Source organism: Ceratotherium simum, chromosome 26 (assembly GCF_057802395.1).
Source record: "Ceratotherium simum simum isolate JZ-2026a chromosome 26, ASM5780239v1, whole genome shotgun sequence".
In the NCBI taxonomy this organism is placed as follows: Eukaryota; Metazoa; Chordata; class Mammalia; order Perissodactyla; family Rhinocerotidae; genus Ceratotherium; species Ceratotherium simum.
This window is the reverse complement of record NC_141925.1, coordinates 10,399,998-10,422,003: the sequence shown is the minus strand read 5'-3', so window position 1 is coordinate 10,422,003 and position 22,006 is coordinate 10,399,998. Positions and strand designations below refer to the sequence as shown.

General features: G+C 50.8%; 1 protein-coding gene across 4 annotated transcripts in view; it reads right to left on the bottom strand.

Annotated features, from left to right (window-relative positions):
* SNX29 (sorting nexin 29) overlaps positions 1-22,006 on the bottom strand; it is a 519,309-nt gene that overhangs the window by 399,303 nt on the left and 98,000 nt on the right. For 3 of the 4 annotated variants that reach the window (XM_087416977.1, XM_087416978.1, XM_087416981.1), the window contains exon 12: positions 10,024-10,092. The exons of the other annotated variant lie outside the window; for it this stretch is intronic. In XM_087416977.1, the coding sequence (XP_087273103.1) occupies positions 10,024-10,092 (69 nt within the window). The remainder of the gene's footprint in view (positions 1-10,023; positions 10,093-22,006) is intronic. 4 annotated transcript variants of the gene reach the window in all.

Sequence of the window (22,006 nt, the reverse complement as noted above, 5' to 3'; positions counted from 1 at the left end):
TGGTGAAACTATACTCAGCCACTACGAAAAAAAACACAGGCTTGCAATTTCTAAGTGCTTTTCCAAGTCCCTGCTACTGGACAACATCTGTCTTGAACAATGATATACTCCCAGTTAAAGCTGTTTATCAATACCAGACCAGACAGCAGATCAAGTGACATCTGGCTCCACACTGACATAGAAATACTTAAGTTTACAAAGAGATCTGGTTTTCCTACACTGACTTCTACAGTTAGTACAAGCCACGTTACGGAGCAAGGAGGGGGAGGTCTCCCCAATACACAGTCCATAGTTACTTATAGGAGCTACTCTTCTGGATATCTGCAACGCAGGAAAGCCTCCACTGATAGAAAACCACACCTTCAAATTAAACAAGCACCGAAGGTTGCTATCCACAAACTTAACTGTTGTTACTGTCCATCCACATATTAAAGACTGTTTACTATATCCCTCAGTCAGATGCCAGGACCAGGAACTTCTGAGTTTCTCCCGGGGAGCCAGTTCTGTTTTGTTTTCCCCGCTAATGAACCCTGTGAAGTATATTTCCCTCTTGGGATTGGCTGCTAGGAAGCTCACAGCCAGAATTACACATCTAGTAATGTACATGGCCATGTGGCAACCACAATGTGTCCTAACCCTCCTTCTGATCTTCTTTTCAAACCTACATTTCCACTTTATGCCAATTTACTAATAACCTGTCTCGTTTTTATCTGTTTTGATATGCTGCTTCAAATCCTCTTTGAGAAAATGGTATGGTTTGTCGGTTTCTTCCTTTTACCTAAAATTTGAACCCTTTACTTGTCAAGCTCTCTTCGAAGCCCTTACTGGCACTAGAACTTGTTTAATCCTTTATACACACCTAAGAAATCCAGGTCTCTATCCCATTCCATTGGTGTATAAATAAACTGTGAAGAAGGAGAGAAGCAGTAAACGAGGGAGGGAGAAGACAGAGATAGAGAGGGGTTCCCTCTATCCCCTCACACTCAGGACGCCCACGGAGAAAGGGGTCCACCAAAGACCCTGAGGCAAGAAGTGGGGTCACAGGACCAATGCTGTCCTCAAACTGCAATGCAGGAGATAAAAGCCCACAGCCCAGGGCTCAGGGGAAGAAAGAGAAGGAATGAGGGCTCCTCCTCAGCCTCTAGGTCAGACACGAGAGGCCACTCTGTTCAGACGAGGTAGGACAAAAAAGAGACCCTCCCTGTCTTTTCTTATCCAGAGCAGCCACATCAGCATCATGAGGACATGACTCAGAGGTCTTCACCCTATGTCTCCCATTGTGCTTTCCATCGTGGGAAACCTGTGGGTTATACTGTGAGAAAATGGGCCTTCTGAGGTGCCTGTGAGGAGGTGTATGTCTCAGGTGTCCCTCTCCTGGTGTCACCAAGGCATCACCAAGGAAGACTAACATACATTGGGTCGACACGTGTTCACTGAGCACCTACAAGGTACAAGCACCATCCTTGACACCGTGGTAAAGAGTGAGGAAAACAGACAAAAGTCTCTGCCTACAGGGGGCCTCCTCTCTAGTAGGGAAGACAAAACAAGCATGTAACACTTGGGGTGATGAGAAGAGCCGAAGGGAGAACAGACGCGAGGTGAGGTGACAGAGTCTGACGGTGGGGAGCAGTGCCTTCTCACATGGGGTGCCCTGAAAGGGATCTCTGAGGAGATGGCATGTGAGCAGAGGCCTGATGAAGAGAAGGAACCAGCCATGCTGCCACATGGAGGAAATACACTCCACACAGCAAAAAGCACGTGCAAAGGCCCCAAGATAGGCCTGAGCTTGGTCATAGGAGGAAGGCAGAGAGAAAAGAGGAAGGTGGGAGTGGCACACGATGAGGGCAGAATCCAGCAGACACAGACTCTGCCCGAGTCGGGGGGCATGGTGGGGAGCCACAGCTCGTGGCCCTGCCCTCAGAAGCTTCGAATCTGGAGGACTTGATGACAGTTCTGGCACCCACCAGCTAAGCGCTTCACGTACACTATCGCGTTGGTGCCGCAGAACTAATCTGCGGGAAACTATCTTCTAGTCCCTTAACAGGCATGCAAACAGGCGCAAAGAGGTTAAATGTAAAGACAGGCTGGAATTTGAATCCAAATCTGTCCAATTCCAAACTCTGCATTCGACCCCAGGCAGCAATGACAACTGCTACCACTCACGTGCAGGGATGTAAGAACTGTCATCTTACCGAGGCCACACAGTAACATTAACCCATCTAACAGATGAAGAACAAACCTGGAGAGGCTATTAAACAAGCTGTACAACCGCACGCCTTTGAATGTCGGAGCCAGGACGGAACCCGAGGCCTCGGACTCCAAGCTGACACTGCCATCGAGACGCAGAGCTCTGACAGAAGTCAGGGCGGCCAGAGAGAAGACCCATGTCACGTGTGCACCACGTCCAGAAACGAGGCACTCTGAAGGCTGAACAACGTGGGTCCAGGCGACGAGGCCACAACCAGGACCCGAGGGGCTCAGTTCCCAGCACGTGTTGTAAGACCAAAGCCACACCAAGTCCTTTCAACTTTTGTCAACGTTTAAAAATTTCCAGAGAAAAAACAGGCAGCAAAAGCATTTCCAGAGAAGATAATAAAATCAGAAAGAGCAGGGAGAGGGCAGGACTGAGAGGAGAAGAGGGGAGGAAGGTTAGGCCCACAGCAGAGTTCATCAGCCTAGAGACAGAAGGGACCACGCTGCCGCCCTGCAGCCCCTGGGAGAAGGAACTGGCACATGACAGAAATGAAGCAGGAAGAGGGCGTGCTGCCGCCTGGGCCACACTCTGCCTGGAGCTCATCCATTCATCAGCCAACACCTACTGAGCTCCTACTGGGTACAAGCACCTTCCCAACAAGAAAGCCAGGCTCCCAACTTATCCAAGGAAGGAACGTCCTTAATGGAGGACAATAACGCACGTTCACACGTGCCTACGATGAAACAGAGTCTGTATGGCTTTGCATTCTGAACTTGCCCAAGTAAACAGGGCCCTGGCTCTCGGCCTTGAACCAGTGTCTCAGCCTCGCTGAGCCTCTCTCTCAGGTGCAAGGAGCAAACAGCACCCACCCTCCCACCTCCCTGGGTGCTGTAAGGTTCAGAGGAGAGATTAGATGAGACAGGGCTATGTCAAGGTACTGCCTCTCACAGACTGCAGCAGGAAGCATTAATAATTTAGAAGAATTCATCATAGCTCGAGTTACAATTGTTTTTAACTGAAAACACTGATAAATCTGTAAAAAACAAAAAAGCCAGTAATTTATTCCCATGACACCATAGCTATGAAAAAAAACAAGTCAAGACTTCATATATTATTGAAGACAAGAAGGATACTATCTCTGTGGCTCTTATCTTCAAGAAACCCAGAGCAGGTGGCAAGGCTGCAGCTGGGTACTATGGCACAGACTAGGGAAACTGCTCCTTCACTCCAAGGCCTGCTTGAATTCTGAATTTTCGTCTGAGGCCTTCTTCCCCACTGGCCCGAACTTCTTATGGAAGCAAAGGAACAGCATATTCATAATTGCAACATGAGGCAGGAAAAGGTGAAAGCTTTTTTAAAAATACACTATTTTTTTAAAGCAGTTTTAGGTTCACAGCAAAACTGAGAGGAAGGTACAGAGATTTTTCTATATACCCCCTGCCCCCACACATGCACACATCCCTCATTATCAACACCCCCACCGGAGTGGTACATTTGTTACAACTGATGAACCCACACTGACGTATCATAATCACCCAACATTAACATCAGGGTTCACTCTTGGTGTTGCATATTCCACGAGTTTGGAAAACTGTATAATGACATGTATCCACCATTATAGTATCATACAGAATAGTTTCACTGCCCTAACAATCCTCTGTGCTCCGCCTGTTCATCCCTCCCCGCATATAACCCCTGGTGAAATCTCCTCTTAATCAAAGAAATTACACTCCATTCGCCAGCCCTCTGTTCAATGGCGGCCCATCACACGCATGTGTGATTTACACTAATGAACCCTCTGCGCTGGATCTAAGCAGGAAGAGAGCTCAGCAGAGCACGTGCGCGGGCATGGGCACCCCCCCCCCCCCGCCGCCCACCGCCGGGGCGCTCAGCACAGGTGCCCTGGACACTCAGGACAGGAGCATTGTGCTCAAGGGGCATCTGCCGAGCCTCTCCTGGAGGGAGCAGTTAACCACCCGCGAACACAATCCTTATGCCGGGATGTTTGCATCATGCACTCTCCAGGTGTCACCAGCTGTCACCAACCCATTTACCTGGCCTCAACTGCAGAGACAGTGATCAGACTGGGCCAGTGACCTCTGACCCGAGGCCTTCCTAAGGAACTCTCCCGAGTGATTTTAACTGCTCTCTTTTGGCCCTACCCACAAATTGTTTCACAGATTTCCTGGCCAGAACCTGTCTTTTCTCGTGTTAACCCCTTCCCCACTCCCAATCTGATAAAACCCAACGCATCTATTCAGGCCTAGATGAAAAGGCACCTCATCTGGGAAGCCCTCCCTGATTCCCCTACCCCTGAGCAAGTTGCAGAGTGTGCAGTAATTAACCACCTCTGTCTCCTGCAATTAACTCGTAACTCCTTAAAGGCACGAGCATCTTGGGTCCCCAGAGCTCCCGCACATTAGGTGCTCGGTCAAGGTTTATGAAAAACGAGTGATCCAGAGAGGTTATTCCTATCTAACTACAACACTACTGAAACAAACAGACAAATGACAGCTGCCACATGGCGAGCGCTTTCCACATGTCCAGCAGTGTGCCAGCAGCTGACAAGCCTTGTTTCAATTCTCACAACCACCTGACGAGGGCACTCAGCAACACGGAGCAGGAAACTGCACTGGGACAAGCTGCCTGTAGGGTCCCAGGGTCACGGCAGGCAGGAGTCATAAGGCTTTCTGAGCTCCTTCGTACCCTGACCTTGGGAAATAAAAGAGAATTCTTTAAAGCGGTCTACGCCTGGAGCAGCAGGCTAGATAAGAGAATTTTCTGCAGTGTCAAACAATCACTACGGGCAACGTGAGAACTCAGACGCAGAGCAAGGTGTCACTTGGAGAAGACGGAGCAAGTGCCTGGGTTCTGGGGTTTCAGGCATGGCATGAGGGGTCCCAAATACTGTCACTCAGACTTTGCAGCTGGAAATTGTCTATTTCACGGAGAAAAGAAAACTCACCGGAGGAACTTTTTCCCAAGAAGTCCCAGCAAGTGTATGAACGGTCTTCTGGCCAAGAACAGCCCCAGTAGCCATCAGCAGAGATGTGGGCCACGTGCTCACCAGGAAGGAGAATCATTCTCCTTGAATCATTGAATCTCCTTGAATCATTGAATCTCCTTGAATCATTCTCTGTGAATCACACTGCATGGAAGCCGCCCGGGGGGAAAGCGTGGGATGACCAGTGCTGCGCCGATCCACACCATCGTCCTGGTGTAACCCTTCCCCCCCTTCCACCTATCCTGTACGTGATGCATTTCCAGCCTCTGGGACCATGCCCCAGTATTTGCATCAATATCAAAAGACTGAGGACACAAACACAGGTAAAGCAGGACTCTGATACTGAGACTCCCCAAAAAAAGAAAATGCGTCACAGAAAGAAGGCTGTCAGACAGTCCCTTCCACCTTCCCCACACTGCCATCACAGAACATTTGTGGTAACAGTGAAAAAGGAAATGGTCCAAGAGCTGATAGCCCCCCCACCAAAAAATGCTCTTTCAACAGGCTTTAACTTTATACGCATTCATTTTGCTGATTTTTCTTGGGCAGTAAAGCCAGTGAATTACGTTGGGGTTGATTTCCATGTATCATGTAAACATTATATTTCTCCAAGCACCAACGAGACGCACACTGGAAGAGGCACTCTCTACCTTGTAATTTTCTCTCTTCTCCCCAGCACTGCGCATCCCAGTATTTGTTTAGTCTCTATCACTGTGATTTCTTTCCTCTGGATTACCTGCCACAGCACACAATTCAAGTGAAACAGAGCAGCGTTTCTGCACTGCAGCCTCTGCAGAGCCTGGCTGCATCGGGGTCTCCCTCTCCTAAGGCTGAAAGCCAAAGAACCACCCATCTCAAAATCAGATCCTTGCTTGGCTTCAGAGAACTGAACAGCAAATCTGGTCAAGTACACAGAGGAATGTTAATTTTAAGCGTAAGAAATCAATCTGAGATAAAGAGCAGCATTTCAAATCACCGAGGAAAGGATGGATTCGTCCATAAATGTTGCCAGGGCAAGGAACCATTTTGGGAGTAAGAAACAAGACTTAAATCGCTGCTTCTGCTATGTATCAAAATAACTTTCAGATAGAATAATTTAAATACATGAAATGCAGCAATAAAAACTATATAAATAAGTGAACAAACATTCATGCCATCTCGCAGCAGCAGAGGCCTTTCCTAACACGAAAGCAAAGAACAAGTGCATTAAGGAAGTGATAGTTTTGCCTTTTTTTTCTTTTTAAACTTCTGCACGTCGAGGGCCAATCTAACAAAAACCGGTCCATTGTAGAAATTTTAAGCTCTTCAGGGCAGTGAACAGGCAGAACAGCAAGAACACAGGTTTTCTAATCAAATCCCAGATCCCCCACATCTCAGCTCTGGGACCCTGGACAAATGACAACCTCTTTGCCTCTCAGTTCCCTCAGCTGGAAAAATGCTGCTGACATTGCCGACCTCACAGGATGGGCAGGGGTCGGCTCAAGTTTGACTGGAACACAGCCACACTCGTCTGTTTTCACGTCACCTATGGCTGCCTTCACACTACAACAGCAGAGTCGAATTCTGTGACAGACTGAGGGGCCCACACAGCCTGAAGTATTTACCATCTGGCCCCTTACAGAAAAGCCTTGCTGACCCGTCTCGGGAGAACATCCGGAAGTTCTTCTCTCCACCCCCACTGCCAGCCTTCTCCAGTTCAGGGCTGGAGGTGGCTCTCTGTGGTTAGGTATGTGGCCTGCCATGCACCTGTGGGGCCCACTTGCTAGATCCCAACAAGAGACTGCAGACCAGGCTTTAATAAATGCGAAACGGCGGTGGAGCAGCTGCTGCCTCAGACACTGTGGATCCCTCCCCACCTCTTTAAAGGTCTCCTCAGCTTTGCCTCTGGTCCTTCTGGCTGTCCCTGCTCAGCCTCCTGCCTTGGATCTTCTTCCTCCACACTCACGGGTTTCCCGGAGTCGGGTGCATCTATTCCCGGGGCTCAACCGCCGCCTCCACCCTGCAGATGCCCAGAGCTCCAGCCCATGAGCATCCCAGCCCCTCGGCTGTCTCGCACCTCGGCCCATCTCCTCAGTCCTCCTTGCTTCGTCTCCCACTGCATCAAACCCAGCCCGCTTCTCTCCCGCCTGGGTCTTGGCACAGGCTGTTCTGAGGGCCTGGAAGGCCTGGCTGCCTCCCTGACTCGAAGCCTCCTTCAAGTTTCAGCTCAGGACCACCTCTTCTGTGATGCCTTCAGCCACTGGCTGTGGCAGACGTGCGAGCCAGCAGGCTTGCCCTGTCTTATTCGCGCCCCTCCTGGGAACTGCCCCCACAGGCCTCCAGTTCCCAGTTACCCCCAGCTGCAGCTGGTGAGACCTAGGGTGGCTGGTTGACTCAAACTGACCCAATCATGTACTTCCAGAAGTTTGGGATGGGCCACAGTCTCTGACGAGAGATAAAGGAGGATGGGAGCAGATGCATCTGGCCCAAGAGCAAATATATCTAAGTCGCTCCACCAAGATCCATCTGCTGGAAGCTGAGCTGAGGACAATTGCCACCAGGTGCACAGGCCTGGCCAGGGACCAATGAGATACAGGCACGTGGCAGCCCACCAAAGAGAAGCCAGAAAAACCCATCCGGGCAAGTCCACTCAGCACAAAGAAAATGCTGAGCTTGGCAAAGTGGCCGGCGTCAGAAATGTCAAATGTGAGCTGTAGAGCCCTGCAGCATGACACTGGGGCAAAGCCACAAAGGAACCCAAACTCTGCAAAGAATCCCTACCGATTTGGTAAACTCACCATTGACCGACCTGGTCCCTTGCCATACAAACGTAGCCAAGATGGCTCTCTGAGGGCGACTTGCAGAGACAGTGCGGCCGCAGGAGTAAGGCAGACACACAGGAATGAATAGCCACCCCAGCTCCCTCCCGACTCCCACCCAGCACCCAGGTGGGAGTGAGAGCCCCACCACAGAGCCCCTATGATACTCTGGCTTTGTGTTCTACACCTGAGCAGGTTCCAAGTCCTCACAGCCCAACAAGCCAAGGAGCATTCATTGGATCCTCTTTCCCTAAGCCCTGGCCACACCTTGTCTACACCTCCCCAAAAGCACTGTCTGTGGGGGTGTAATTGCTCATCTGCAGGTCTGGCTACCACAGCCCTGACCCCAAGCCTGTGAGCCCCTTGGGAACAGGGGCCCCAGTGCCCAGCACAGGCCCTGGCCACAGTACACACCAGAGACCTGTCAAATGAGTCAAGGGCCGGATGAATAAGTGAACGAGTGAACGACTGTCGCCCACTGCTTCAATCTGCACCGCCAGGAACTGAGCTTGGGATGGGCCAGGCAGAAATGTCAACTGCGTCCAATAACAAGTTCAAGGCCTCACCAGAGAACGCTAACCACCGGGTTCACAGCTGTAATTTCCTGCCCCAGTGATGGGGATCGGGCTCCAATTGAGCTTTTTCCAATATGTGTCTCGGGAAAGGATCCACATGGAAGGGAGGGGACAAATTCTTATATATCATTACCATGACCTAAAACTGGACAAGCCTGCAAAACCATTCCCCTCCCTCCTTGGCACATGAATCTGACCACATCAACCCCCATTTCAAATAGATCAGCAGAGCAGGGGCCGACCCCCACCGCCCCGGACCCAAACATAACCAGACACAGACCAAGATAACACTCCATTCACAGCGGTCGTGGGCGTCAGAGATGCTATACAGAGTACTGAACCAGTGACGTTGAGGGAGGGCGGAGAGCTCTCCCATCTTCAGCCATTAAAGGCCCTCCAGGGGGGAAATTGTCTTGAGATAAATTCATCTTCAACTCCCTTTTCAAAATTAAAAAGGAAGAAAACTCGTTGACTCGACACGGTCCATCTGGACTGTGCGTGCACACACACACTCTCTATCCCACATATACATAGATAATTCTTTGGCTTTATATAGCATCTTTTTCCAAAGACCTCTAACAGCCTTTACAAACACTTCCCTGGGGCCCATACTCAGTTATATTAAAAGAGAGGGCTCATGAGGGCACATGCACAGAAATAAAAAATGTTCTTTTGTGCATATATACTTAACCTACACCGTCACTTTTCAAACTTAACATACTGCTTTTTATATCTTTTTCTGCCTACCCACTGCCTTTCTTTTTATCTCCAAGAGAAAAGATCAACTATATTGAGCTCCAATACGTAACTTTTAAAATCAATCTTGGGCCCATTCTAGCTTTTTGTTCTGTTTCTCTCTCCTGCCTCCCCCTTCCCCCTGTCCACCCGAGGTTTCTACGTCGTAATTTATGATGAAGAAAAAAGCCCCAAGACATGTTCTGATGACCAGCGGCGACTGTGCATTGATTTCCGTATGCCCAGCAAGGTGAAAAGCACTTGAAACACACGATCTCATTTGATTCTCACAACGTCCCTGGGAAGCAAGGTTTATTACACTCCTTATATGAGCTGGGTCGCAAAGGCCCAGAGAAGGGAAGTGACTTGCCCCATGCCACAGAATCAGGAGGCTACACGGCAAGGATCAATACCCGGTCAGGCTCCCTCGGAAGCCTGGCCTGGCTGTGCTGGCAGCAGCACGCCTAGCTGTCCCCTGGGACACGGCACACGCCCTCCAGACTCACACCAGCTCCCAACATATGGCCCCCAGCAACTCTCCCAACCTTTCTCTGTCCTCTAATCAGGAATCAGATTAAATTCTGCCTCCACACCCGGCTTTAAAACCATTGTTTCTATGTAATCTGCAAAGGAGAAGAAAAGATTTGAGGAACCCATGGGAACAGAATGAGAAATATAAGAAAATCACAAGGGACAGAAAAAAATACCCTATAATACCTTGATAAAGTTCTAGATCTTCATTAACTTTTCCATATGTGTAATTTTGGGGTTCTCTCATTCGTGTTCCTGTGTGAATGAGAAACACAGTGTTTGTTCATAGTGACACAGTATCAACTTTAAGACAGTTGTCCCCAAGGCAAATGCAGACAGGGCCACACAGGTAATGACAACGAACACAACGAAGTCCTCAGAGGGATGTGGGGACAGTGGGCAGAGGGGAGGACATGCCCTGCTAAAGGCAGCAGCCCCCTACCCCCAGTCCACTGTCCCACGCAGAGACACAGCCCACGCTGCCACCAGCTCTGATTTGTCAAGAGAAGCCAGCATCCACGTTTTTATCCAAATCTGATTTTAAATGCTGTTAACAAAGGTTCTTACCAAGCAGGCCCAATAGATCACGGCAACAGACCACCACTTCGAGACCCCCCTGCCCTAAAGTCTGAGCTCCTGACCACCATGCAGCTTAGAAAGGTCAGGACAAGCAGCACACAGATGCACAGCCATGTTTAAAAAGTCAGCTTTCTGTTCCACACCGAGAATGTCACGGGATAGAGCTGGAAGAGGCCTGAGAGCAGCTCTAACGGAGGCAGAGACTTCCAAGGGAGGAAGACAACAGACAGGGACTGGGCACCCCAAGGCAGCTCCCCAGGAACCTCAAAGTGATTAACTCAGGGACCAAAGAGGGTCGGAGCACCCTTGCCCCGCCCCCTCAGAAAGGCCTAGAAAAGACAGCACTGAGTACACACAAAATTGCCAGAAGGCTACGAATAACTCGGTGGGGGGAGCGTTTCTTAATTTCATACCTTTCCACATATACTTTTTCATATCAAGAAGTCAGGAAGTAGTCTCTACATTTATTGTCTAAATGTAAAAAGAAAAAAAGGCATCAGCCCACCATTTAGCTTTAAAGAGGTATCCGCCAGAAGAACTACAAAAACAGAAATAGTTTCAAAGTCTGCCTCAAGGAGAAGAAAAAGATCTAAAGGACTAATCGTCCAGTAAGAAGAGGGAAGGGGGCAGGCGGCTGGTATAGTCGTGGGTTTGTCAAATTACATATGGAGGTGAAATTTACACAACATGAAATTCACCATTTTCAAGTGAACAATTCAGGGGCATTTAGTACATTCACAATGTTGTGCAACTACCATCCCTACCTAATTCCAAAACACCTCCACCAAAGTAAAACCCCGTACCCATGAAGCCGTTTCTCCCACATTTACCCCACCCCCCAGCAACCACTTATCTGCTTTCTGGCTCTTTGGAATTTCCTATTCTAGATATTTCACATAAAGGGAATCCTACAATAGGTAACCTTTCATGTCTGGTGTCTTCCATTTAGCATGTTTTCGAGGTTCATGCACATTGTAGCATTTGTCAGTACTTCATTTCTTTTCATGGCTGAATAATATTCCATTGTATGGACAGACCACATCTTGTTCATCCATTCACCCACTGATGAACATTTGGGCTGTTTCAACCTTTTGGCTCCTGTGATTAGTACTGCCATGAACATGTGTATACATGTACTTGTTTGAGTCCTTATTTTCAATTCTTTTGGGCATATTCCTTGGAGTGGAACTGTGGGGTCATTCACATTTCGAAGAACTGCCAAACTGTTTTCCACAGTGAGGAGGAATAGTTGTTTAAAATCCCTACGTCTCACAGAAGAGCTCAGAAATCTGTATGGTAGATGTTCATGTCCTCACCATCCAGCACGGTCAACTCTTATGATTTTGCCATATTCACTTCAAATCTTTTTTAACAATAAGTCATTACAGATATAGTTGAAAAATAAATTATGGAGAAGGAGACAGGGGGTTGAGAGGAAAGGAGTAGAAGACAGATGCTCACTTAAGAGGGACGCTATCACAGGACATGGCAGGGTGGTTCACTTAGCCACCATACCCCCCAAGCTTGCCCTCTTCTCCTTCATCAGTGTACAGGGAAGTGCTAGTTACGTGCAAAAGTGTTTTATAAAGAAAGGCCCAGTCAGGGCCAGCCCAGTGGCATAGTGGTTAAGTGCAGCGTGCTCCACTTCGGTGGCCCAGGCTTCGCGGGTTCAGATCCCGGGCACGGACCTACACCACTCATCAGCTATGCTGTGGCAGCATCCCACATACAAAATAGAGGAAGACTGGCACAGATGTTAGCTCAGTGAAAATCTTCCTCATCAAAAAAAAAAAAAAAAAAGAAAGAAAGGCCCAGTGAGAAACGTGCAACAGAAACCAGTGAAGTGTCTGGGTTAAGGTGACAAGCAGAATATAGGTGTTAATTAGATAGTGTTGGATAAATGTGAAGCTATGGAAAGCAGAGCCTACCTGCTCTTCATTGCTAAACAGCTAAATCAGTAGGTACCATAAAGAGACGGTACCTTCTACAGAGGTATTCATGTGGGCACTACTGAGTAACTTAGGCCATCCTACTGCTGTTACAGCATGATTCCACTCAGTAACCTCCTCCCATCCCCACACCCCACCCCACCCCCACACAAGGCCTGTGCTGTGCAGCAGAGGCCAGCAAAAACTAGTCTGAATCTCTCCAGACAGAGCATGTCCTATCGTGCTGGGCCCCACCCCTGCCTGAGCTCCTGAAGCCACACAGATCTATAACCCCTGGGTAAACTGAGGAACCACTGCCTTCCTTTGGGGTTGAGGAGGAGAATCCAATCCCTACCATAGGATAGGATTCCCAACCAAGAGGAAAACGACGCTGGTAGCACCGCTCCTTCCCCACTAGTTCAAAGATTCCACTGCCAAAATTCTCTGGGCCCACAACTGCACAGAGATGTAGAAATAAATTGGAAGTGCATCCTCCTGGAAAATGGTCTCTCAGGCTGACCAGATCCTGTCAGCATCCCTGACGTTCATATACCACCCTAGTCAAGAGACGAGAGGACACGCCCACCCCATTCTGCCCGGCGCCTCTCTCTGATGGGTGCAGGAGCTTTGCCCATGGTTATGGACCACAGGTGTGGACAGAGAATGAAGTCTCTGCTGAAAGAGGAGACTTTCCAGGCTTCAGCCCCTGGGAAAAGGAAAGCCTCTCTCTCCCCAGATCTCATTCTCCAGGGTCTGCACCTGGCAGAGCCTAGACAGGGTAAGGGAGCACCCACGTGGTAGAGGAAGGCGGCCATGGCCACGTGGGGACAGAGCAGATGGTGGCAAACATTAGTAAGGTAATGGTTCTCCAGGCAGGCTGGGCTGCACGTTAGAACCACCTAGGAAGCTATTAAAAAAATCACCACCACCACAAACCACTGCTCAGACTGCACACAGCCCAGCTAATCCAGAATCTCCAGGGGGCACCCAGACACAAGTGCACGTGTGTAAAGTTCCTCAGCTGATTCCAGTGTGCAGCCAAGGTTGGGAAGCAGGGCCGCAGGAGACCCAAAGCTAAAGACGACTCAGCATAGCAGCAATGGCAGCAGCTAACATTCCAAAGCTCCTACTGTGGGCCAGGCACAGTCCAAAGAACTCCCCAGACATCACCTCAATCTTCCCGACAACCCCCAAGGTACATGCGTCACTGTGCCTATTTTTCAGATGAGCAAGCTAAGGCTCAGAGAGGTTAAATCATCTGCTCAGGGTTACACAGCTAGGAAACTGAGATGCCTGCTGAGCCTGGGCCTGTGTTCTTCACCACTAGGCTGCACAGCCAGTTGGAGGCCTCTTGGTCCTGAACGATCACAATAGTTTCTCTGGGGAAGTTCATAGGTATTTTCCCCCTTCGGGGAAAGGTGACTGGCACATGTACCCCAACACGGAGACAAGCCTATTAACGGTTCCAGCCCCATCTCAGCTGTGTGCCCGAGGAGCCGAGTCCACGGCCGGGCTAGAGCAGTAAAGGGGTCACAGCGCCCCTAGAGGTGGAGAGAGGAGAGACAGGGCCTTGTGTTCTAGCTGACCCCTGCAGGTGGCAATTTTTCATCCACTGCCAACCCTGAAGGATAGGCCTGGGCTTGTCTATATTAAAGAAACCAAAGAGTTCCTTATTTCGTAGAACTGGTGGTGTCATTCCCCCATTTTACAGGTGGCAAAATCAAGTTAAATGAGTTTCCTAATAACAGCTGCCAGCAGGGCGCATGCCATGTGCCAGACACAGGTGAAACTCTGTGCGTAAATTGTCTCATTAAGCTCTCCAAACGACCCCAAGAAGCAGCGGCCAGAATCAAACCATTTTATAAATAAGGAAACTGAGACTCAGAGATCAGAGCACAGGCCATTTGACACTGAGACCCACAACAAAAACTACCTGTGATGCTGTCTCCCCAACCCCATGGTGGGATCTGAAAGAAGAGGCCAGAGCTCTGTATTTTGCCCTAAAAATCAACATTCAAGAGTTTCACTCAAGAGACAAAGCCTCAGCAGGTTCTGGGCAGAGTCAGCTTGGCCAGGGGTCGTGGACATGCTTTCACCAGCTTCTCCTCACTACGCCGCTGCTGCCAGAGCCCTCAGGAGGGAGAGCTGGGGACTACCTGGTCCTGGGACCCAGTCCTGCCTGAACACAACGGGTCCCCTGGACACTGGAGGTATGAGAGCAGTAACACGCCCTCACTTAAGCTGGTTCCCATCACCTGCAACCCAACGAGTCAAGCCTCATGTGCTGCACCTTGGAACCCACACTGAGTTGGCACTGGAGTCAATGCGGCCAGCAAGCTGGGAGACACACTGGATGAGAAAACGATATTATAAGCAAAGATGTGTGACGTGATAAGTAAAAGGTAAGGGTCTGTGGTTGGTTCAGCCACTAACTGGCAAGGTGCTTTAGCAATTTCACACCCACTTTGGGGCTCAGATGTTCAATGTATAAAACGGGGAGGTTAGACAAGCTGATCCTCTAGAACCCTTCTAGCTCTGAGATGCTGCGATTCATCAGGAGTACAGATGAGCCTTTCCAGTCTCTGGCCCCTGCAGGCAAATATGGAGCACCAGGCATGCCCGTCATCTGCTCCTACCCGCTGGGTGGCTGCACTTGGCTGGACTTCCAAATGCAACCAGCAGCCACGTGACCCTGACCTGTCTAGAGCCCCGAATCTGCCATGACCCCAAGGGCTGCGACAGCAGCATCTGCTGCGAATGGCCTCATGCACAGCAGAGTGGTAGGTTAACTGATGGCAAAGAAGATTAATTGCATGTGAAATACCCATAAATAATTAGGACATCAGCTGCACAGCTTCCTTCCACCCTCAGGCTGTGGTATCATACGTAAGAGTAATTCTCAAACAGAACCACACACATAATCTGCAATTAATTAGAAGCCCACACAGCAACTGAGAGGGCACGGGCAGATCTCACACCAGACTGAGTCACAGCGACCGCGCTGTCCCGCTCGACACTTCGTTGATGAGTGTTACACAGAACACAAGCTCCATGTCACCAAGATGGACCGGGTTCTAGTCCCAGCTCTGCTCTTTATCTCCTGTGCAGCCATGGGTGTGTTACTTGCCCTCTCTGAGTCTCAGTTTCCCTACCTCTGCAAGGGGCATGACGCCACCTCCAAAGTTACAGAGGCGATTCAACAGGAGAGAGGGCACGAGGTGCCCTGCAAGTGACGGGTGCGATGCTAACGTCTAAACAGTCACCCCTCAAGCCGTCTCCTCGGTCATGGACAGCAGGGAAGGGAAGCAGAACGATGCTCCCGAGTCTCACAGTCAAGGCCAGTAAGGCCCAGGAGGTGGAGTGACAATCAAAAGACACCCAAACACAAGGGGCCAAGAAACAATGGAAACCGCTGGGCTCCCCCGACACCGAGTCCACCACGCTGCCCCTGAGCATCACATTTTTCCATTGCTGCTGCCTAACGCCACGACGACTCCATCTGAGTGCCCGGATGATTCAAGAGCAGAGGCGATCTCTGACATCAGGCAGAGAACGGGGGATGCCCTCCATCTGGCAGGAAGGAGACGGGAGGACACGCTGAGCTACCCCCAGTGCAGGTAACAGAGACCCCTAAGCTAAGAACAGGAGGATAGTCAGGACCAGCCACGTTGGAGGAAGAATGTAACAGGAAGCGGAACACTAGTGGCCTTTAACAGTCACGGATTTAATACTCTTTCATTCCTATGTTACCTTTAAAGCCCAGCTCAGACATCTTCTCCACTGGAGGCCTTCTGGGCTCTACAAGGTGAGGCAATTCTCCTCCTCCTGGGGCGGCCTGAGGACCAGCTTTAGCTTTCACAACCTGCCCTGCTAACCGGCGAGCTCTGCGTGTGCAGCGGTAAGCCTGCCACCTCTGAATCGCCCTCCCACGTCCAGCCTAGCACACTGCCTGACAGTTTTCCTTGCAGTGGAGGGGACCCTGCGACTCGGTGCTGGTCACTGAGATGTAGAGGGAAGTCTGCCAGGCGGACTTGTAGGAAGGCTTGTATTTTCCTGATAAAGGGAAGAAACAGCAGGTACTATCCCTTCTCCCTCGCTTCCTGCTTGAAAACAGATATGGCATCCAGAACAGCAGCAGCCATCTTGCAAACATGCGGTGACAAACGTTAGAATGAAAACTAACAACTGAAGACGTTGAGGCAGAAAGAACCTGAGTCCTTGGTGGCACTGGGCTGCTGAACCGTGTCAGCAACCAGCCGCCTCCAGACTTCCTGTTATACGAGAAAAAATAAACTCTTGCTTGAGCCACTGTGAAGTGGGTCTCAACTACTTGCAGTTGAAAGCCTTCCTAACTGACTCACACCCTCCACACAGCACCCCTCAGGCCCACCGGGAACTCAACAACGACGCTGACCCTCTTTGCCTCCGAAGCCCTCTCTGGGATCACCCCACACTGAGCCCAAATCCCACTCAAAACTTCATTACCTGTCTGCTCTGAGCCTTCGAGTCCCCACCTATTACAATGGGGCTCACACTACCTATGCCACAGGTAGGCCTTGGGGACTAAATGAGATAAAATACTTGATAGGCTGTGACAGCCTCTCACACATAGTGGGTCCTCAATATTCACTCACTTTCCTGGAAGGCAGCACGTCACAGCCAAAAATACTCCAGCTTGGTGGTCACACTGGCTGAGGTCTGAAACACCCAGCTCTTCAATTACCAGCTGTTTTACCTCAGACAACTGATTTAGCCTCTCTGAACCCATTTCTTCACCTGTAAAATGGGGAGATCAATATTCACCTCCTACGGCTGTTATGGGGATTCAATGAGAAAGAATGGAAAGCACCAGGCACCAGTAGGAACTGGAAGGCCAGTCGCCCCCTCCCTCCTATTCATGCCCCCCACTCCTGGGGCAGCATCACCCCACATCCGATCCTCCAAAGGAAGCGTGAGGAGACAGCCCCCTCCCCTCTGTGCAGCCGAGTTCCCCTCAGCTCCCTTCTCCAGCAGGAGCAGAGCGGAGGAAGGACAAGCACTGTATGGAGTAAACAGGCTGAAAACCTCCTCCTGGAGAAACGGGCATCCCGACTCAGCTGCAGGTTTTGCACCTAACATAAAATGCAGCCCAAGAGAGTGATGTCCTTTCTCTCATGCTGAATCTCCATTTCCAAGGCCTAACAAGCTGATGAGGAAGGCCACCTGCTTTCAGATGGTGCGGCCAGGCCCGAGACCTCGTCCCCAGAGGCCAGCAGGGAGGGAGCGTGAGGACGACCGCCTCCAGCACCCACTTCCTCCAGCTCGAGGAGCCAGCCGGGGCCGAATGACACTCCCAGCCGGGCAGCAGGCCTCCCCTTCCGTGCAAATCTGCAGTCTGGGTGTTCTTTGTGCTGAGTTACAAATCCTGGGCTGCATCAATTACTCACAGGGACTCCTCACAGTGAGACTCCAAACCGCCAGTAAAACCCAAAGGAGAGAGGAGGGGGTGGGATGGAGGCCAACTGAGCACTGGGGCCACTGACCTGACGTCTGGTGGGCCTCCCCGCACAAAAATACGTGAGGAAAGGACCGAGTGTTGTGAATGACTGGCAGGCACAAGGCAGGGCGCTCATTGATCCCACCTGCACGGCACCCCTCAAGGAGACGACAGTGCTGCCCCAACGCACACACGCCCTGGGGCTCACAGAGTAGTCACATGGTAACCCCCACACAGAGAGCTGCACTGGGGCTGAGCCCAAATCCAGGCTTTTCCGCACAGCTGGCCACAAGTCCATTCCGCCCCAGGCTGTTCCTAAAACCAAGGGAGGGGAGAGGCCGGAGAAGAAATCTACCTCTCGCAGGCCAGCACGCAGGTGTCCACCTCCCAGCCCCACCCCTCCTTCACAGACAAGCTCACAACCACCAAGGAGGCAGCTCCTCCGGAACCCGACGGCTCCACGTTCTCTCACCTCTGCCTGCCCTGGCAGCTCGAAATGCCACACGCCCGGTCCAGGGCCATCCCCTCTCAGGAACAATCATTCATTCATTCATTCACCAACTATTCCCAAGCGCGTGCCCTGTGCCACACATGGTACTACCAGTAGTGATTCAGGGGTCCTGCTGGCAGGGCTTCAGACCAGCAGGGGAAACAGATACTAAACAAATGCAGAAAGAAATCGTCACCAACTGAGCGAGATGCTGGGGAGGGAAACAGGAAGGAGAGAAGTATGTGAGGAGAGACGGCCAGGCGAGGCTGAGAAAGTGAAGGTGAAAATCTATAGGTGACTAAACCAGAGTCCTTCAGGCAGGCAGACGGTGTCCATTCCAAGCAGGAGGAAGAGCCTGACTCCCGTCCCTGAGGCAAGAAAGAACCTGGCCAGACTGAGGAACTGCTGGAAGGCCAGTGTGCTGGAAGTGCCAGGCAGGGGACCCTGAAGGAAAAGGGCAGCAGGGGCACCTCAGGCAGGATTCGCAGGCCACAGCAGGAATTTGGATTTTGCCCTAAGTGCAGAAAAAGGCCATTGCCAAGTTCTTGGGGGGAGTGACCGAGGAAGGGAGGGGGATATGGATGCGCACCTGTGTCCCACCTGCCCAAACCACCATCTCACTGAAGAGAACACGTGTGGTGGATCCCTCAGTACCTGTCTTTCTAGGAGTCCTTGTGCAAGTTCCATTTTATTAAACCTTGGGGCCCCTAGGAAAAACAGAATTTCCTATTAATAATCAGGCTTGCTTTCTTAGGCCGCCAGCTGGTCTCAAAGGGGCTTGAGCCTGCAGACCTCAGAGAGTTGGCTGATGCCCCTGACTCATAGCAGAGAGGCTGGTTTAGACACCAGGGCCTCGTGTGAAGTGTCGGTGATCAACCTGGGGCCATATGTTTTTAAAGCCTGGGCCTTCATCTTGCTGGAGAGCCCAGCCCCTAAGCGTTCTGGAAACCACTGGGGTTAAGCAGCCCCACCCTCACACCTGTTCCCCGCAGTGAGACTCTCCTGTCCGCATCACTGGGCTCGGCCAGCTGGGGCGTGGCCCTGACAGCTCACTTCTGTGTTCCTTGTAGGCTATGTAGGCATCTGTGTAAAACCCACTCTTCTGGAGAGAAGAACATCAGCACAACGTTCCACCTTGACAGCTAGAAGACTTGCCTGTCGTCACACTAATACATGGGCACCATGGTGGGCAAAAGCTATTAAATGGGGGAGGGCTGGCTGCTGAACCCCACGAGGGCCAGGACTGGTGACCGGAAGCAAACAAGTACTATTTCCACTTCTATCCTGCCTCAGGAACCTCCAGGGGGAAAATGTCCCCAAGCAGAGACATGGGAAGAGAGTTATCTGAGACTTGTTGCAGTTTGAGACACATGAGCTGCGACTCTGAGAAACTCCCCACCCAGCTTGGCACCTGCTGCCAACCCCGGCTTACCGAGGGGCAGCCCCTGCATGGTTCTCAAAGAACATGCCAACTCTGCACTCACTCTGCCTCAGGAAGAGAGCAGACAGGTGAGATGGCTCCCATTTTACAGATGAGGAAATTGGAAGCTAAAGAGGTTAACCCAGGGGCCTGTAAGAATGTTCATGCCCTCTCACAGGAACTCTCTCGAGTCTGCAGTGCTGGGCTTCTCAGCTGGACAACTGGACAGCTTCCCATCTGCCACATCCTCTGCACTCCAGTGGGCAGCGGCTCCGTGGTGCGTGCACAGGCCTTGCACGTGGACAGTTAGGACCAGTGCAGCAGTGAGGCCGCCGCCAGGGTGTGGAAGCAGTTCGGCGCCCTGGACGGAGAAAGGCTTCGAGGTTGAGCCTGGGTTCAAATCCTTGCTCCAGCAATCCCCAGCTATGTGACTCTGAGTAACCAAGTGAACCTCCCTGGTCCCCAGCTGTGGCCTCTGGGCACAAGGATACGATCACCCAACTCAAGGGGCTGCCAGGGGACTTGAGGGCGGTATAGGCTATAAAGTAAAGTGTTCCTGCCAGCACGGGGACATCGTAGACACAGCAGGTCCCCAACAAGCTTGGACACCTCTTACCCCTCTCCTAAAAGAAGAAACAACACAACACTGTCAAGACCCAAAGGGTTAAGGGGTGGAGCCAGAATTCACATCCAGGTGTCTCCAGCACCCCTGCTGCCTTGGTCTCTCATGGTTAAGTCCAGCCCAGTGGTCCCCTCTTATAGAAGTCACTCACCAAGTCTACCCACGGCCTGGCAAGGCACTTCCCTTAGAGAGGGCATCAGGAGTGGCATTCTCCCCCAGCCTTACCCTGACCCCTTCCTCACTTCCATCAGTGCTTCTCAAAGAGGTCAGGCAAGGTTAGTAAAAGTCAGCTGTCCCCGCCACCAAGAGGGCTTCTCGTGCCCTAAGAACTACCCAAGAAGATCCTGGCCTTCCAATGCCAAGCCCGTCTGCCATCTCAGCTGGAGTGGCATAATTATCCTCTTCGGGACAGCAAACAGCAATTGATATATAAACAAGAAAATCTCTGTGGTTCAACACTGACCTTTCCCTTTTCTCTGTGTTTTTCTAGCAATTCCTAATGCATTTCTACATCTCATTCTGGGGCTGTCAATCAATCCTTGGTCTTAAAAAAAACGCCCATGGCTGAAGTCATTTCATAGCTTCATCAGTACCCAACTCTATTACTGAAAACAAGATCTTTAATGTCTCCAGGCCACAGTTTCTTCATTCGTAAGATGGACAAAAGAACCTCTTACTGCAGAGTCAGGGGGAGGATGAGCAAGGTTGAGGCTCAGGGCCAAGCAGGGGCCTGGCATATGACGAGAAGTCAAGACATCGACACCTACTAATGGCCTTGATTCTGTTCACTCGACCAACAGTTACTCATCACTCCCAAGGTGTCAGGCACCAGCAAGATGATAACACACAGGTGGATGAGAGAAGAGAGATGAGACACAATCCCTGATCCCAGCCCCCTGCCCTCAAAGAGCTTGCAGACTGGCCAGGAAGGTTACAGCGAGCATGAAGTGGTGTCATGGAGATGTTACCAAAGGCCTGTGGGGTGGGAGGGTCAAGAAATGCTTCCTTAGAGGAAAAATGCCTGCGCAAAGGCATGAAGGGTGAGTAGCTGGCCTTCCAAAACTGAGTAAGGCCCCCTGTAACAGAGAAAACAACTTATGTCAGGAATTGCACACTCAATTCCCCCACAGGCGAGGCAGAAGCAGGCGTGGACGGAGCCAGCAGGTGGAGTAGGAGGAACTGGTGATGGCCTTCTCAAGTGGACAGCTACTATTTGGCTACAGCTGGATGTTGCTGTGCAAAAATGCCCAGGGGTCAGTAGATGTTCTGATTTTTCTACTGAGGTCAAATGTATTGTTTGTTGTTGTTGTTTTTTAACATGAAAATCCCCCAGTGATGAAACGTTAGCAACTAATTCAAAAAATGCTTTCAGCACTGTGCAGCCCAAAGGAAACCCCTCTGTGGACCACCAGTTTGAAACCCATGGGCATAAGCTGATGCAGAAAGCGAAGGAACCACACAGTAAACACAAGGGAACCACCAGTTGTTTACATTTGGTTTCAAGATCAAAGAATGACCTGAGATGAGGCTGAAACGTGGGCAGGGGCTGCTCATGGGATGTCCTGGACTTGACCCCAGAGGGGATGGGCACCCTCTGAAGGGTAAGTGCGCTGATGGTGGCGGCTACGCGAACCTATATACGCGATGGAACTTC